Here is a 17,754-nt window from a genome sequence, read left to right as displayed (position 1 = left end):
TATGTCCACCCAGTAGGGTTGGAAGGGTATTGAATATGTCCACCCAGTAATGGTGTGAGTATGTTGAGCCTGAGGGCCTAGTAATAGATTTCGTCTGTTAGTACCAACCAATTCTTTCTTCTAATTTCATATTCATGTTTAAATAAACTTTGTATTTGTATAATTGTGTATATTATTTACCTACAGTATTTACCGTTATTTCTTCCCTATTGCTTGATACTATCATTACACTTACCCACGAGCCTCCTATCGTCACGCTACCAATGGTGATATATAAGAGTAAAAGGAATTGTTACTGGCACACAGGCCCTCATGAAGGGTGGCAGTAGCAGCCCTCATAAATGGTGGCAGCTCAAGCCCTCATAAATGGTGGCAGCTATGGTGATGTAATGAACATAGTATCGAGTTGGGAGGAATGACTGTGATACTGTAGTTTTTAACTGAGTTATAACCATTTCTCTGTACGGGTATTTAATAACCATTCCACTGTAACTAATGAGTATTTCAGATTGCTAATGATTTTGTTCCATATTTTTCCGAGGTACAGCTTTTTGTGGTGGTTTGCAGAGAGAGTGAAATAAGTTCAAAGAAATACCTTGGAGTTAGGTTAGAAAAGTCTTGTTTAAAGTAAAAGGAAACCTGCAACAATAACTTGTAGAGTGTGAATAAGGTTCATTAATATTGGAAGAATTTTGATATGTAACAATCTGCCCAAATTTTTTTTTCTGTTGTTAACTCAGTATTACTTACAGACAGTGAATACATGTTTGGGCCGTGGCACTAGTTGTGAAATGTTCCATCGTGGGAGTGCCCAGTGTTTTAATTCTGAGTGCTAACAGAAGCATTGCACTATATGCAAAGGTTAAGTGGATGCTAATTCTGCATTTGTAATATTCTTTAGTTATGTGTTAGGTAGGATATATATTCCATTTACTTAATATCTCGGGGCATTTTACAGTTCCTACTATTAATATTCCTATGTATACGCTATAATTTTAAAGTTATTTTAACCAGGTGCTAACGGGTCATTATTTTGTGTAACGTATGTTATGTGAACTCTAATGCCAGTATACTTTCAGAATACAGTATTATATATGTGAGGACCTTATGGTGATACGGTATATGGAAAATGTTATACAAGTGTATGGACCCAGAATTGTGAGTACGGAAATTCGTGAAGTGTTCACGCAGTGTTGCACCATACTGAGTCTGTGAATGGCAAAGTGTCTAAGTGAATTTTTGATGCCATAATAGTATCTTTGGGGAGATTAATAATCTGAACAGTAGTTTGAATAGTTGATGCATGGAGTGTTAGTCGTATTGCAGAAAATCAGTACCAGTCCTTGGGTCTTGAGTGAGCACTGTGCGTGTATTGTATTTACAGTGGGGTATACCTGTAGTATTGATTTGTTGTAACACAATGGCAGATGCTAACGCAAATAAGGGGACCATGACGGCCAAAGCCGCTGTTGATTTAGCAACAAAAGTCCCAGCACTTCTGGCTAAACTCGCTAAAGCCATGGGTAAAGGAGGAGAAAACCAGTGGTTAGACTGGATCTTTAAGAAACAGTGGGCTTTGTAAGTGAACCCCCTTGGTTGTTGATGGGTAGTGAAGTGCACAATCTGTTGTAGGTAACTTTTGGTAATTGAAGAAGAAAAAAAAAAATGGAGGATTTTTTTTTTGGGGGGTTAAAAGTATTTTGCAGAGGAAGGGTCAATTTGCAGTAAAGACAGAGATTGGAAGATGTATTGGCAGTTATGCAATCATCTGAAGGGTATCTGTTACTAGTATGAGTAAAGATACCAGTGGTGAATTCTCAAGTTCTGGTTGGTAAGTCCTACGTAGGCTGGGTGTTGTTGGTATATAGGTGTAGAGTTCGTGACTTTCAGGGAGTATTCGGGCATATAAATATGGTGCTATTACTTCTACATGGCAAATGCCATAAGTACAGACAGTTTTTGGTTTGGTGGTGTTCTCATGAGGACCGTTTCGTTAGCATTGAATTCTTGGGAATACCCGCTCGTTCGGAGTCCCTTGAAGGGTGCTGCCTCTCGCGAGTGCGACATAACTCTTTAGATTAAGGGCAACAAATCATTCCTTTGACTTGATGGGGTCCGTTCGTCTATGTCCTAGCTTGAGAAATCTATGTTAAATCTCAGTGTGTCCTGTCAGCATTTGACCAATCGCGTAAAAGAAACTTTCATAATCTATGAACATTGAAATTTGAGTTCTGTAAGAAATTTTGAGTGTGCATTTTATCTACCGATGTGAGGGTGTATTTTGTAACATGTAACACCATTTATTATTATTATTATTGGATATGAGGTATCTAACTCAAATCATTATTATTCTATGATGATGTACTTGACCCCATTTATTATTATATGATATGATGTATGTAACACCATTTATTATTATATGATATGATGTATGTAACACCATTTATTATTATATGATATGATGTATTTACCGCCATTCAGTATTATTATGACATGATGTACCTAACCCCATGTGCTATTATTTTTGGTGCTATTTTGTAATATGTATCCCAATATATTTTTTATGAAGGTGTGTCACATTCTAATTGTATGTTAACAGATTTCCATTTCTTGTACCTAATCCTGACCACCGGTAGGGAATTATTTTTCTATTTTTATTGATATAATTTGTGCAATGTTTGTATGAGGATTTATACTTTATATTAATGATTTAATATGTATGTCACTACTTACGTGTTTTCTGAACGTTACCGCATAATGATGAATCTTGGGGAAGGAGGAAGCTTTGTAATGGTCATGATAAGAGCTAACCTGAAAACCTTAAGGATTCATATTACGCTCAAACGTCCACAAAACCTTCCGAGTCCCCCAGTGGAAACGTCCCCCGTTTTCTCTGTTTCCCCCGCCTTTGTCTATGGGAGCAGACGCTGTATGCTGGGACCTGTTGCCATCCATTCCTTTGTAATCAATTTAATTTTGCTTTCGATAGCTGAGTCAGAGCATTGTTAGTGAAGATAATAGTAGAGAATGAAAATGAGTTCATAGTCTCAATTTCAACGTCAGAGGGTACCGTAAATTAATTCATTGGAATAGGAGTAGGTGGACTCCCTGGTCTGGTTTGAGTGAGGGCACGCGGGCATTTTAACCGTTAGTAAGTGCCCGTCCCTTCATCCATACAGGTATGCCATTCCACGCTGTGTTGTAATTGCCCTTCTTTAAGTGATTTGACCCAATTAATAGTTGATTGTGCAAGTGTTACAGTAACGTAGTTGATATGCTCTGAGTAAAGTCATATTTACGTCTTTAACGTCCCCTGAAACGTGTTGTTGTTGTCACCAGTTAGTAAGTGCCCGTCCCTTCATCCATACAGGTCCCTAACGCAGCCTAGGCCGTGTCTGTAGGGTGGATGTTGTATCCACTATGTCTGGGGACATGTCCGAGGTCCAGTAGGATCAGTTACCTTCGTGAGACCCGGCCGTCAGACACTTCAGACCACCTATAGCCCCCATAGCTGGCTCGTCTGGCCCTAACGCTCGGTCCACGAGGTGACCCCGGACCACCAAGCCACACACCACTACCAGCCCCCATCATTGGTGGATGAGTGTCTAACTCAGTAGGGCTATATTTGTGTGGTGGAATTAACCCACTGGGATCTCCAGAGTTCGTCGGATAGTACTCCATGGTGGCTGGACCCCATGGCTGTTGCTTGAGTATCACTCCTGACGACTGAGTGTTGTAGTGGCAGTTGCCTAGTATTTATGGTGCTAAGTGACTATCCTAGTTGTGCTATTGAGTATGTCCACCCAGTAGGGTTGGAAGTGTATTGAATATGTCCACCCAGTAATGGTGTGAGTATGTTGAGCCTGAGGGCCTAGTAATAGATTTCGTCTGTTAGTACAACCAATTCTTTCTTCTAATTTCATATTCATGTTTAAATAAACTTTGTATTTGTATAATTGTGTATATTATTTACCTACAGTATTTACCGTTATTTCTTCCCTATTGCTTGATACTATCATTACACCTACCCACGAGCCTCCTATCGTCACGCTACCAATGGTGATATATAAGAGTAACAGGAATTGTTACTGGCACACAGGCCCTCATGAATGGTGGCAGTAGCAGCCCTCATAAATGGTGGCAGCTCAAGCCCTCATAGTACAGTGCAGTAATGTATTGTCAAAATAATTAAGGTGTAATGGTTGAGATGAGGTAGACTTCAGTAGAAACTATTCAGGTGGTAAATAAAACAAAAAAGCCTTATGCTTGTTTATTTATACTAATACATAAGATTTGCATAAACAATGGTAGCTCACTGTTACCGTACTTGGATTAGTGCAAACAATAAATAAAACTTTTCTCTACAACAGGAAATGCTTTACACATTACAGGAGACTCTTTACACTGAAAATAAAAGAGTGAAGAATTATTAGCGAGAGAATAATCTGAAATGAATGAATCGATAAGTGATATAGTTGATATTAATCGTCACTATCTACTGTAGGGTCCGTCGTGGTGATGAGGATGATGGGAACCTGGAAGACGTCTCCTGTCGCACCTCGTTTCTGAAGGGAGCCAACAGCAGCTCCAGCAGGAAGGCCACACACCCCAACATCATCCCTAAGTTCGGAGGAAAGCCAGATGTGTAGATCAGACAATCGAGGCTCGGGGTATTAAAAATTAACTCTGAATTTTTATATAATTGAGGTTAAAATAATGAATTCCAGCACAGTAGTATCTCATTCTAATGTCGATGTCATTTTGAAGTGTTGTTACATGTTCAGGAGAGCAGAGTCACTAGGACTAGGTTATTTAGAATTACATTCTATATTTCTCACAAGTCCTGTGCAAATCTCAACAACTGCTGTGGTACAGCGGATGATGTACTTGTCTCTCACCCATTGGGCAATATCCCTTGTCAGCTTGCAGCCAGTAATACAGCATAAAACTTGATGAACTACTTCCTAGAGACGTACTAACCTCCGCCATGTTCCTAATCAAATCTACCTTTATGAGCCTCGCCCTCACCTCCACCATACACGAAGACGCCGTAGAAATCACCAAGGTCGAGTGCACGGGAGGTGTCCGGGATGGAGGAGAGCGGCTTGAGACATTTGCTGGAGTTAATAACAGCCTGGTGATAAATATAGTCCAGAATGCCACCCTCCCTCAGCCGCACGATGCTAGAAGGCAGGAAAGTACGATGATTTCGATTTTTGGTGAAAGGAGAAAGGGGGGGAGGGGGCTGAGAGTTCGTTACATCTTGATCTGGGTGCAGTAATAATTAGTTCAGCTAGATTGGCGGTACATTGATATTGATAAAAAGCAACTCACTGGTCAGTAAAGAAGTATTTACTTTAATTTTGAGAGTTAGGACCAAGTTGAATACGAAGGTTAACTTACAGAGGGTCAATTTTAGGCCTGAGAGTTGAACCCTTGGGATAAATAAGGCCGATGGTTGTCCTCAAGAAGCTCTCCGACATTAGGTAGGTGCTACACATCCCCATCTGAATTTCGAAAATTATCTGTAGAAATCGATTTTATGATTTAATATTCTGCAGTATAGCATTGCAGTCTAAGTACATATAGCCCGAATCAAGTACAGTATGTGTCCAGACGAAGTACACACCCAAACTAAGGACAATTTTCAAACCTTGGAGAAAGCGGAGTGAATAATTTCCAAAAGAGCTGTGCGTGGGGCTGCTAGGACATGTTTCCCCGTCACAAAGCCATTAACGCCCCAGGTCACGTTGGAGTGACCGTGTACACTGTTGAACATGGAGTTGAGTCGACCCAGATCAGTGTTCGGTTCCGCCTGCTGTTGTAAACATTTACGTGAATGTCAGGGGAAGAGTCGCTATAATGAAGTAATAGGAAGAATTGGAGAAAGTAAACGAACTCCTTCTGGAAGTTTGACAACTCCTCCACAAATAGTGTAGTATAAAGGAAAGAAGAATAGCTTCTTGGATTATAGTACTGTATCATCACAATGATATGTTGTTATTATGAAATACGAATTATTTTATACTGAACTAAACTTGTTAATTCAAATACGAGAGATAATATGATCTGCAGGGCAATGTTATTACACGTACTGTATATCACCAACCATATTAATTACAAAACTATGAAATTATAGATTGTTGTATAGTACCCTGTAGCTTAAAATTTCACTCACACACACACACACAGGGCTGGGCTATTTCCCATAATAAATAAATAAATAAATAAATAAATAAATATATATATATATATATATATATATATATATATATATATATATATATATATATATATATATATATATATGATAAATCACTGTCGGTCTTGTGATCTAGGAATATGCTGATAACCACATGGAAGAAAATACGAAAGCTTAGGAACTCGTGTTTTCTTTTCCTTGTTTATCAATATAGATCCGCAACACCAACTAGTGATTTACTTGCATATATATATATATATATATATTGTTACCGCAAGCGGTACTGAGTATGAAGACATATAAACAAACATTATGTTAGGCCGTAAGTCATGTCATGTTTACTGGGTGTGTCTGCCCATATACAATATATATATAGTGTTGAGATGGGGGCAGATGAGAGACAGAGTAGGTTGAGGTGTTGGGTGGTGTAATGGGATCTTGTTTGTGTATAACATACCTGACGCAGCGATTTTGAATAGCCTGCCTGACATGTGAGTGCCCGGCAGGGCACCGCTTCCTCACTGTAGCTATCCCCATTATAGTGTCAACACCTAACCTGTTTCTCCTGAAGACATTCAACACTTAAGTTTAACTTGTACTTGTTGTGTACACAGGTAGACTGTGTCCATTGCATCGTTTATCATTGTGACGACATAAAAATATGACAAATTAAGTACTCATTGTACGTGTTAAGATTAGACTAATTACATAGCTATGATTGTTATGGAAATATATATTGGATTAAACATTTATGTATGATTGCCTAGGTATGACTTATTTGAAATACTATAATGAATTGTATTCAACAGATTTGACAGAATTATAATGTTCGAGTTCAACGTCACAAGTCTGAATATTCCTTTAACCGCCTGATTGGCGGTTATATATAGTATATAGTATATATATATATATATATATATATATATATATATATATATATATATATATATATATATATATATTACGTGAATAGTCCACTCGGGCCAGGTCATTGACTCATAACTGGGCCTGGGGTGGGAATAGCATACAAGACAAAGATAATGAAAACCAGCTTTTTGAAGTGAGGCAGATTCTAAGAAGATAGAGATACTGAAGAAGACAAAGTATTCTACAGTTTAGCTGTGTAAGAAAAGAAGGGTGTACTATAACTGGTTATTCTTGTGTGACCGACATGCACACAGAAATTGTGGGCACCACCGGCAAGACCCACGTTAGGAGCCAACTGTTTTGCCGGCGGTACACAGGATTCAAATTCACCGAACATCGCCCATTAAAGTACCTGTAAACGATAGTGAAGCGACATTGCGGCGAAGAGAAAAGGAAGAGATATTACTGACTACTGGAGGAGAGATAAGGCAGCGTCACACTAGCATTTATATTGTCAACTTTTTCATTAATCGTCGATTTTTTCACGATTCGTCGACGTTGTCGTTGACTTTTTGTCAAATGGTGCACACCGTCTGCATTGTTGACTCGTACAGCAACTTACTGGAGTCAACTCCTGATCTATAATCGATACTACAAATAGTTATAAAAAATAAACTAAATTTTACTTAAAATATGTTTGATTTCGTTATTTTAAAAAGATAAGAAAATGTTTACATTCTGACCACGCGGGAACATCAACAACATGGCGGAGCCAACAGATAAAAAGTACAGACGCGCCTCTACTCTCGGAGAGTTCTTGGTGGAAAACAGCCATGACAAAGCGCAGAAGTGCTGGGCTTTCTTCGACAGTTGGATCCATTTTGTTTGTTGACAGTTGTGGAACGAGGGAAACTGACGAGTTGGATATAATCGCATGTGTGACGGTGCACAGCAAAAAGATTGACGATTTTCTGAAAGTTGACCAAAAAATCGACGAAATAATGCCAGTGTGACGCCGCCTTTAATAAGACGAAATGCTTTTGATTCCACCCTATCTAACAGTTGGACAGAATAAGAATCACCCCAGATATGAAGCAACTGCTCAGGAATGGAAGACAAAGGCCCAGATTCAGAACGGTGGTTTGAGCCTGGGATTTGAGCTCGGCTCAGGCGTGCGAATCGGGATTCCTGGATCCGAGATTTCCTGCAGTGGATTACCCATATTCAGAACATCGGCTTGAATCCCGGAACGGGTAATCTGTTGCATTGTCTTAAATTACGAGCAAGGATTCGAACACTAAAATTCTAGTCAATCATGTTTCAGTTACACCATTATGACAACCAATCACCATCGAGAATAATGTTTACAATATTATGGAGGCAACTATGACTCGACGAGTTTTTACACAGAAATCTCTCCTTGCATATCATAAGTTACTGTTGTTACTATAATTGCAATAAAATTATGATCAAATTATAATGATTTATGATACTGTTACAACGTGGTTGTGTTGTTATGTGATAAAAAAAATCATAGAGGAAAAACAATTATATACAAATTCCAGATATAATCCGGGACAGGTGTCAATATTCATTACCAAAGCGAGATGAATTAATGCAGGGCTTAGTAGTAGCCTAGCTAGGTTCGGTTCGGTTAGGTTAGGTTACTTTCTGTTCTTTTAACCCCACATTTCCCCTGATTAGTAATGTGAAGAAAAGATTTTCCTTTATTAATACATTAAAATCACAATGCTCTCAGCATTGATTCAGTTATTTTGAAAATACACCAAAATAGTTTTCCTAAAGAAAAACACTCAAAATAGAGAAGCGTCAGCGTTCTTTACATTTACCTGCTTGATCTTCATGGACCTTAAACATGAATGTGTCGGAACACATTACCATAACTGATTCATTAACCAGAATATTTCTTACCTGGAAACTATTAATTGCAAAGAATCTCAAAGCAATCATCAGCTGATGAATGGTGAACCATAGCCAACAGATCTGTCAAGTAGATGCTCCGTATCACGAAAAATATCAAGGAAATCTCCTTTGCTAAACATATATCGTTGTCTGAATTGCGTGTCGTCATAAAAATTGATAGGATTCTGCCTATCTACCATCAGTCTTCTCTTTACAAAATTTCCAATTTGACGATATCGCCGAAAAGCTCACTCTCTGTCCAAATTTATGTTGACTTACTATCTTGACTTACGGATCGACCGCTAAACCTGCCTCCAGGTTGGATTAACGCCAGGATCGACAATTCCGATCTCAAACCCGGTTTGAATCTTTGTGTTGACTCAAGCCAGCGTTCTGAATACCAACAATCTTCAATCTTCGCTCAATCCTTGGTTTAAACCTTCATGTGGTTTTAAACCAGCGTTCTGAATTCGGGCCTAAAAGTTTTTTTGGTGTAGAAAACATAGGGTCCTCACCATGGCAAAATTGTGCAGGACAGACTGGGTAGCCACCCAGACTGGTAGGTCGGTGGTTACCAGGTCCTGCAGACTGTCGAAGGGGATGGTGACCCTGGGCATGATGAGCATGGCCTTGAGGTTGGAGCGGTAGACAGTCATCAAGGTGAGGGAGAGTATCATCCAGAGCCCCATCAAGAGCCTCACTACGCCACCAGGAGCCTTCAGCGGCACAGCTACACCATCAGGAGAAAGATACAACAGCCACCCTAACAACAGGGTCTCATTACAGTGCTCACCATGTCTAATGACTAAACCCTCTTCATAGGTTGACCGAACCCCATTAATAAGTGTCACGCTTAAACCTGTTGGGTGTCATGATTGGAATCCTTAAATGTAATGACCAAACCACTTTAATTTGAATACCAAATCCTTTATGTGTGATGACTAAACCTCTTGAGTATGATATTTGAACACCTTGAATACAATGGATGACTAAATTCCTTAACTGTGAATACTGTCTGAACCCCCCAATAGGATAACCAAGCGCTTTGTGTACGATAATTCAGGAAATTTGACTCCATGCGCACGGCGCCTTGACAACAGGCAGGACAGAGGACCCCACCACCTCTTAGACTTACACTGGGCGAGGAGGGCGCTTACTGTCCAAATGACGGACTCGCCAGTGAAGGTGGCAAGACCCGGCACCCGCACATCCCTTCCTTTCTCAGGTCCTGGTGAACCCCGGAACCTGTGACAAGTGAACGTCACCATGAGAAGCTACTCGGGATCTAAAGTTCAATCATAAACATTAGTGAACATCTGCACAATGATAGATTATCTATGTATACCAGCACAAGTTAACATTAAAGAACTAACTAAATATATTTTTTTCTATAATTCGGTATAATTTATCTAATATAAACAGTTTCTCCCTATTGCTGGTAGAACACTCGGCTCACTTCGTCCGACCTTCGTGTGGTGATAAGGGACCAACTCCCTTTATAGGATTATGTGTGTGTGCAGTACCAGACCTGGATAGCCTCAACCTCAGTGCCGACACAAAATTGAATCTACTGGAAACTTGTTCATTTGGTTTAGAACTCCAAAAAGAGTGATAAAAAACTGAGTAATAACACTCACTAGAAACATCTATAATTTAGTCCCCAAATTACATGTATTGGACTAATAGAATACAACCTAACCCACAGTACAGTATAGAGCTCAGTGAAGTCAACCTCATGATAGCCCTGAGGCTTCTGCGTGGTGATCCTGATAACATTGTTTCCTTAAAATTGCTAGAATGTATGAACCATGGAACTGGTGAGTCTAAATGGATCCAAACTACAGCTACACATATGAAGATGTTTGGACTAGATCACCTGTACAAAGTTGAGACACAACAGCGCTTCCTGCCACCCTGGCGGACAGTTCCCTTCGATATCGCAATACCGACATATCCGCCTAATAAATTAATAATACAAAGCATTTATCTCCAACACACTGCCAAATTGAGAGCGCTTGAACACATACACACTCTACAGACTGATGATAATATCACACAGACCATCTACACTGATGGATCTCTTAACACCGCCTGTGGGAGGGCTGGAAGTGCTATTGTCGTGACTCAACCTGACGGTAATATAAATGCGAAAGGAGTTAGAATTAACAACTGGGCATCCACTCTACAAACTGAATTAGTTGCCATACTCACAGCTATTAAATTCATTGAAACCACTGTCACTGACAGTCTCAACACCACTGACTCTCTATCCTCACTACTCGCCCTTAACACCCTCGACTCAAGTTGTCACGCTCTTGTCTCTGAAGCCAGACACAAATATGCGTGCCTTGTTGACCGGGGTGTCAAGGTCAAACTGTTGTGGAATCCCTCTCACATAGGCCTCATAAAACATGACAGAGTTGATGCCCTCGCCAAACTCGCGTCTAACAAAGACAGCGTTGAATACAATTTGGGTCTGTCAAAAAGAACCCTTAAAACTGTAATTAGGAAAGAACTTATTGATGAGTTTGACTCAAGTAGACTAGTGCAAATAGGCACTAGTCGATCCATAGTTTACCATGATGAGATGCATCAAGTGAAACATGTATATGGAGCAAGTAACAAGATCACTAGATTACAAGATGTTGTAACCGCTAGATTAAGGTATGGATATAAGTACCGCTGGCAGGATGTTCCTCAAGCAGATGTAAACAAGACTAAATGTAAAGTGTGTGGCCAGACATATAGCCACACACTTGAACACTACGTCCTCGACTGTGTGAAGATAGAACCTTTTAGGGACAGGTCCAAGCGCACTGTGTGTGAAATGGCACAATACTTCATCTATAATGGCAAGATTGCCGATATATTAAGATTGTATCCACTTTTTTGCACTTAGTAACTATATCAGTTCTCATGTACAGAACCAAATACACAATGTGCTTGAATACTTCTCACGTAAATGTGAATAACAAAGTGTGAGGCCAGACATACTGCCTCACACGCCTGTACTCACGCATTTGTGAATAAGTTACCCTTTATGTATAGAACTAAAAAATAATGTGTGTGTGTGTGTGTGTGTGTGTGTGTATGTGTGTGTGTGTGTGTGTGTGTAAAAGCGTAAGGAAAATTATATTGCAAAACTGAAATTCAACTCGAAAATAAAAGCCACGAAATATAGCTTAGCAAACACAAGAAAAACTAAATAGAGTAAAACAATCACACAATATCGTAATCATAATTGGCAAAAAAAATAAGAACTAAAAAAATCAATCAAAGATAATTAAAAAAAAAAGTTTAAGGGATAACATTAGAAAGAAAACACGGTCTCTTTTCCGGGTAACAAACAGGTGGGAGTTACTCACCTCACCTGCCGAAAACGACGCTCATTACCATGTCGCAGCACACAGGTGGAGGCCGTTACCCCCAGTAAAGTCATCAGTATCATCAGCCATACCTGCAGCACAGACACACCTGAAACCATCATTGTTAACACCGAGAGACACAACTACACCAGAGATATACCTGAAGCTCCAAAATTAGTTTCGGGAGACACATCGGAACAAAACACACACCTGAAATCTACAATTCGTACACCTGAATGGAAGTAAAAATAACACGCAACTTTATATTTATGCTTTAGAACACACACCTATAACTTCACACGTGTACCCAAGGAAATCCATCCATCCGTCCACACAACTGACCATCCATCCGTCCATCCACACAACTGACCATCCATCCGTCCATCAACACAACTGACCATCCATCCGTCCATCCATCCATCCATCCACACAACTGACCATCCATCCGTCCATCCACACAACTGACCATCCATCCGTCCATCCACACAACTGACCATCCATCCGTCCATCCACACAACTGACCATCCATCCGTCCATCCATCCATAAGTATCACATCTTACCCAGACCGTAAAGGGCCTGATAAAACCGGAAATGTCGGACTGGACGACGGGCCGCCTGTACCCAGCCGAGTGCTCGTCCATGTAAAGGAATTCACCCACGTCAAACGCCTTGTATCTCTCCTCATCCACTACAAGCACGGAGGACAGGTCAGCCTCCTGGGGATAACACATACACACACTTAGTTCGAGACAAGAATAACATGATTTATGAACAATAGCATTATGAACATTATCAATATCTGACGGATTCAAAGTGACTTGAGGTAAGTACAAAAAAATATAGTGGTACTGTACGTTGAATACTGTATACACCGCCTCGCACTACACCAGGGGACGGAATGGGGGTTGTGTATTTACGTAATTTGAGTCAAAACAAAAAATAAAAACAAATCAGTTTTAACCAAAGCAATTGTGTCTAAATTCTCGCTTCATTGTTCAAAAGCGTCTGAGATAATCACCCGCACAGGTAAACAAGGTCAAGGTAAACAGCCGGAGTAACCACTGAGTAAAGCCACTTCGGAACTCATAACCTCAGGGCACTCGCTTAATGCGGCATTGGGGAGGAGGGCAATGTAAAAGTGACCCAGATACCTACAGTAGACAGTGACTCAGGTACATTGTAGTAGACAGTGACTCAGGTACATGAATTAGACAGAGACTCAGGTACAGTCTCGTTCAAGATTCTTCAAACACTGCTGGAGACACCTGGCAACTCAAGGCCGTTTGTTTACTATAGTACGCAGTATAATATAATGCGAAACAACAAAGTCCTACCATTAAATTAAGCAACGGGAAACTAAGTAACCAATCACCGATCACTTTTACATTTATTCATCATTTTTACTACGTACTATAGTAAATAAACGGCTTTGAGTTGCCAGCTGTCTCCAGCAGTGCTCGAAGAATCTTGAACGAGACTGTACGTGTAGTATAGAAGTGACTCAGGTACCAGTAGTAGACAGTGAATGAGGTACCTGTAGTAGAAAGTGACTCAGGTACCTGTAGAAGACAGTGACTCAGGCACAACTTACACCTGTGGTTAACATGGCCATAACGCCCGTCCAGGAACCATTGGGCAGACGAACACCTCCAGCCTTGTCGGCTGACTCCTGATATCGTACGCTAGAGGAGGATGGAGGTACAGTACATGGAGTTAATTAAGAAATGGAGGTGGTGGTGAAAGGTAGCGATGGTGAGGAACGTTGTTGTCTGGTGTGGTGGTGGTGCTGATGGAGGAGGATAGTGGTAGTGAAGTGTCGTGATGATGGAGGCCTTACGTGGTTTTAACTATGAGTGGTGATGGAGACTGGAGAGTATTGGTGGTGAAGGGTTATGATGGTGAAGGATGGTGGTGGTAAAGGCTAGTGGTGGTGAAGGATAGTGGCAACGAGTATTGATGATGGAAAGTTGCGGGTGTGATGGAGAGGGAGGACTATTAGTAATGCAAAGGGGCGGGAAGTAGTAATCAGGTGTTGTGGTTATGATGGTGGAGAGGAGCTGTTGGGGGGTGGTGAAGAAGGTAGTGGGGGTGGTGGAGAAGGTAGTGGGGGTGGTGGAGAAGGTAGTGGGGTGGTGGAGAGGTAGTGGGGGTGGTGGAGAAGGTAGTGGAATTGGTGAAGAAAGGTAGTGGGGGTGGTGGAGAAGGTAGTGGGGGTGGTAGAGAAGGTAGTGGGGGTGGTGAAGAAGGTAGTGGGGGTGGTGGAGAAGGTAGTGGGGGTGGTGGAGAAGGTTTTCTAAAAATATTCATGAATGTTTATTTATTAACCAGAAAATGTGTCAAAGGCATTGTTAATTATTGTGACCTATGATTGGTTGGGGTCGACTAAGATAAATGACACTCTTTATGGTTGTTATATCAAGCCGAGGAATTTTATTTGTATATTAGAATGAACGCAAAACTACACCTACAAAACCTAAATATAGAATACACATTCAGATTCAGATTTCAGATTTGCCCCCGAGGGGGCTAGTTTATTGGGCACCCCCTTACATCCTGTGCAAGGTGAAGCGCAGAAGCGTTTACAGCGCCCAACAGGGAAGTATGAAAAGTTCATACTTGCCTTTATGACTCGTACATTAAGGGCGTAAAAGTCTGAAGGGTCATAGGTTTTGTCAAGTTACATAAAGTGAGAGAATGATGAGTGTGTGGGGGGAAAGTTCCCGGTACATTTTATCTGTTTATGGCAAAGAGTGGCAGGTCCCTAATAATGTCAAGTGCCAGGCCTGTCACTAGGAGGAGGGAGAATACACATTAAATGCACGCAATCCCATTTGAATACAGGCAAAAACCCTTCCAACCTCACACAAAAATAATCCATACACACACTGAAACACACATCCATACACACACTGAAACACATATCCACACACACACACACACTTAAACACACATTCACACACACACACTTAATAATCCATCCACACACACACACTTAATAATCCATCCACACACACACACTTAAATACATCCACACACGCATTCTTAAACACATTTCCACACATACACACTTAAACACACATCCACTCATACACTTAAGCACACATCCACACGTACATAAACGTACATCCACACACACTGAAACAATAACATACCAAATGCCAAGGTGTTGACTGACGATACTAAGGATCTCAAGAAGAGACCCGGTCACCACCGAGTTGGGTCCTGGCGTGACGATGATGTGTGGCATGTACTGGTGAAGGAGGAGAAAGAGTATGAGTATGGTGCCCTTATTATAGAATGGATATCAATTCACTGGAGTAAGTACAGCGAAGAATGACGAAAATGATTCCGGGACTTAGAAACCTTCCATATCAAGATAGGTTAAAGAAACTAAACTTGCACTCCCTAGAAAGACGAAGAGTGCGGGGAGATATGATAGAAGTATTTAAGTGGGTGAAAGGAATCAATAAAGGGGATATAGATACAGTTCTTATAATATCCGAGCAGGATAGGACTCGGAGCAACGCATTTAAGTTGGATAAGTTTAGGTTTAGGAGGGAGATAGGAAGGAACTGGTTCACAAATAGGGTGGTGGACGAATGGAACAAGCTTAGCAACTCTGTAGTAAGTGCTGGAACGCTGGAAAGTTTTAAAAGGAGGCTAGATAAATTCATGGATGATAGAGAGTGGTAGTAACTCTCGACAGGAGCTGCCATACACAGGCCAACCGGCCTATTGCAGACTCCTTATTTTCTTATGTTCTTATGTTATCACACGACCTACCGTTATGACGCCCAAAGTGAAGCAAGAGCCATTCTTGTGTTCCACCATTGTTGGAGCCACGGGACTGGGGGGTTTAGCCCTCACTCGTCCTGTCAGCAACAAGAGTCTACCTGTACTAACGACCTGGCTGTGGAAAACGTCTTAATATGTCTCGGAGACTGAGAAGGAGGTTCTAGTGACCAACAGAACGACCATACGGACAGAGGCGCAGGAAAGAAGTGAAGTCAGCTGATGGATGTAATTGGATTATATGGCGGGGACTGTGGATGAGGTCAATGTGTGTATGTGTGTGTGTGTGTGTGTGCGCGCGCACGTTTCTACATCTTGACTACATCAGCTAAAGGTAGTGGAATGTACACGAAAGCGCTCGTCGCCATAGGTTTGCAGCTCTTAACTCAACATAATATTGAATGCATAGGTTCCCACCTCGTCTTTGTGTGGTGTTATTAGTATCATCAAAAATATTCTATTGTTTAATTTTCTCTAATACAATCCAGGGCCTGAAGTTGTTCATCTCATTCTAGTTTATTTATGTTAGTGAAACCATTAGTCACGGGGAGAAATATTTCACGTTTATTAAAGGTGTTAGAATTACATACATGATTGTGAATGTAGAAAGGCACACAGTGATATATTTACCCGTACTGTTTATTCCTGTTAACACACAAGCGAACATATGGACGGATCTGTAAGTACTGTATATCTATTTGTGTATATACTACAGAAGGTTTCGCCCTAAGGCCGTGGCTCCAAATTCCACAGCTGAAGATTTTAATTCTGTCTGAGGACCAGATAATCGTAATGCCAGAATGAAAAAACTCAAGCCTCGGGTAATTGGTCCGTGGGAAGCTTAAATATCACTGTGATATTATCAGTTTAAGAATATAACTAAGTAATTTATAGTTTTATCTAAAACAGAATAGACAAGTCCTTTTTACAATGTAGGCCTGTTAAACTCTCTCTCTCTCTCTCTCTCTCTCTCTCTCTCATTTGTTTGGGAAGCGAAGGATTGAGGAGGTATAAAGAGAAACAATTACAAAGAGGTGATAAATACTGTAAGTGCGTGAATGAATGACAAAAATGTAGAGATTATGCGTTAAACAGGAACGTAACCCAAGGAATAATGTTGAAGGCAGTATAGCATAAATCCGAGAGGTCTGACTGCCGCGAGACACTGTTGTAATAAAACAGTATTATCTGATACGAGGAAAATAACAATATCGAGTTCCTTCGTGATATTTAGACGTTCATAGTGAAGCGTAAACACAAAAGGCAAAAATGATGAGCAGAGGAGAAGTAGGCGGAGATAATCTTAAGGGACACATGGCCTACTTGAAAGTCATTACGGAAATATGAAATTGACAGCGACCTCGAGTTGGGAGCTGTTAGTTTAAATGCTAATTGTTACAAATTATCTAACTTACATATGCCAATACATTACACTGTATTTAAGTTATTCTCAACAGAGTGTTTACTAATGTTTGACTCTGTAATAATTCTTCTAGTTACTAAGTGACTGTAAACTACAATACAGGCATTACTCCAGGTCCTCACACGTGTAAATAAAGCATGTCATTCCTAGTCTGAGCGAGCATTATGTTTGTCCCTTCTAC

At 40.6% G+C, this 17,754-nt stretch overlaps 1 protein-coding gene across 1 annotated transcript in view; it reads right to left on the bottom strand.

The window, feature by feature from the left end:
- Positions 1 to 4,257: 4,257 nt before the first annotated feature.
- The window catches only part of LOC121876173 (major facilitator superfamily domain-containing protein 8-like), a 64,728-nt gene continuing 51,231 nt past the window's right edge, over positions 4,258 to 17,754 (bottom strand). Inside the window, exons 1-11 of the mRNA XM_042381128.1 lie at positions 16,142 to 16,341; positions 15,511 to 15,608; positions 13,950 to 14,040; positions 12,919 to 13,074; positions 12,358 to 12,449; positions 10,128 to 10,237; positions 9,508 to 9,722; positions 5,654 to 5,818; positions 5,404 to 5,507; positions 5,029 to 5,183; positions 4,258 to 4,620 (exon numbers count right to left, since the gene is read on the bottom strand). Coding sequence (XP_042237062.1) covers positions 4,496 to 4,620; positions 5,029 to 5,183; positions 5,404 to 5,507; positions 5,654 to 5,818; positions 9,508 to 9,722; positions 10,128 to 10,237; positions 12,358 to 12,449; positions 12,919 to 13,074; positions 13,950 to 14,040; positions 15,511 to 15,608; positions 16,142 to 16,189 — 1,359 coding nt within the window. The 5' untranslated portion in view covers positions 16,190 to 16,341 and the 3' untranslated portion in view covers positions 4,258 to 4,495. Of the gene's footprint in view, positions 4,621 to 5,028; positions 5,184 to 5,403; positions 5,508 to 5,653; positions 5,819 to 9,507; positions 9,723 to 10,127; positions 10,238 to 12,357; positions 12,450 to 12,918; positions 13,075 to 13,949; positions 14,041 to 15,510; positions 15,609 to 16,141 lie in introns of the transcript that reaches the window.

The sequence above is a fragment of the Homarus americanus genome, unplaced genomic scaffold (genome assembly GCF_018991925.1).
Source record: "Homarus americanus isolate GMGI-L3 unplaced genomic scaffold, GMGI_Hamer_2.0 scaffold34921, whole genome shotgun sequence".
NCBI lineage: Eukaryota > Metazoa > Arthropoda > Malacostraca > Decapoda > Nephropidae > Homarus > Homarus americanus.
This window is presented reverse-complemented; position numbering and strand designations above follow the sequence as displayed.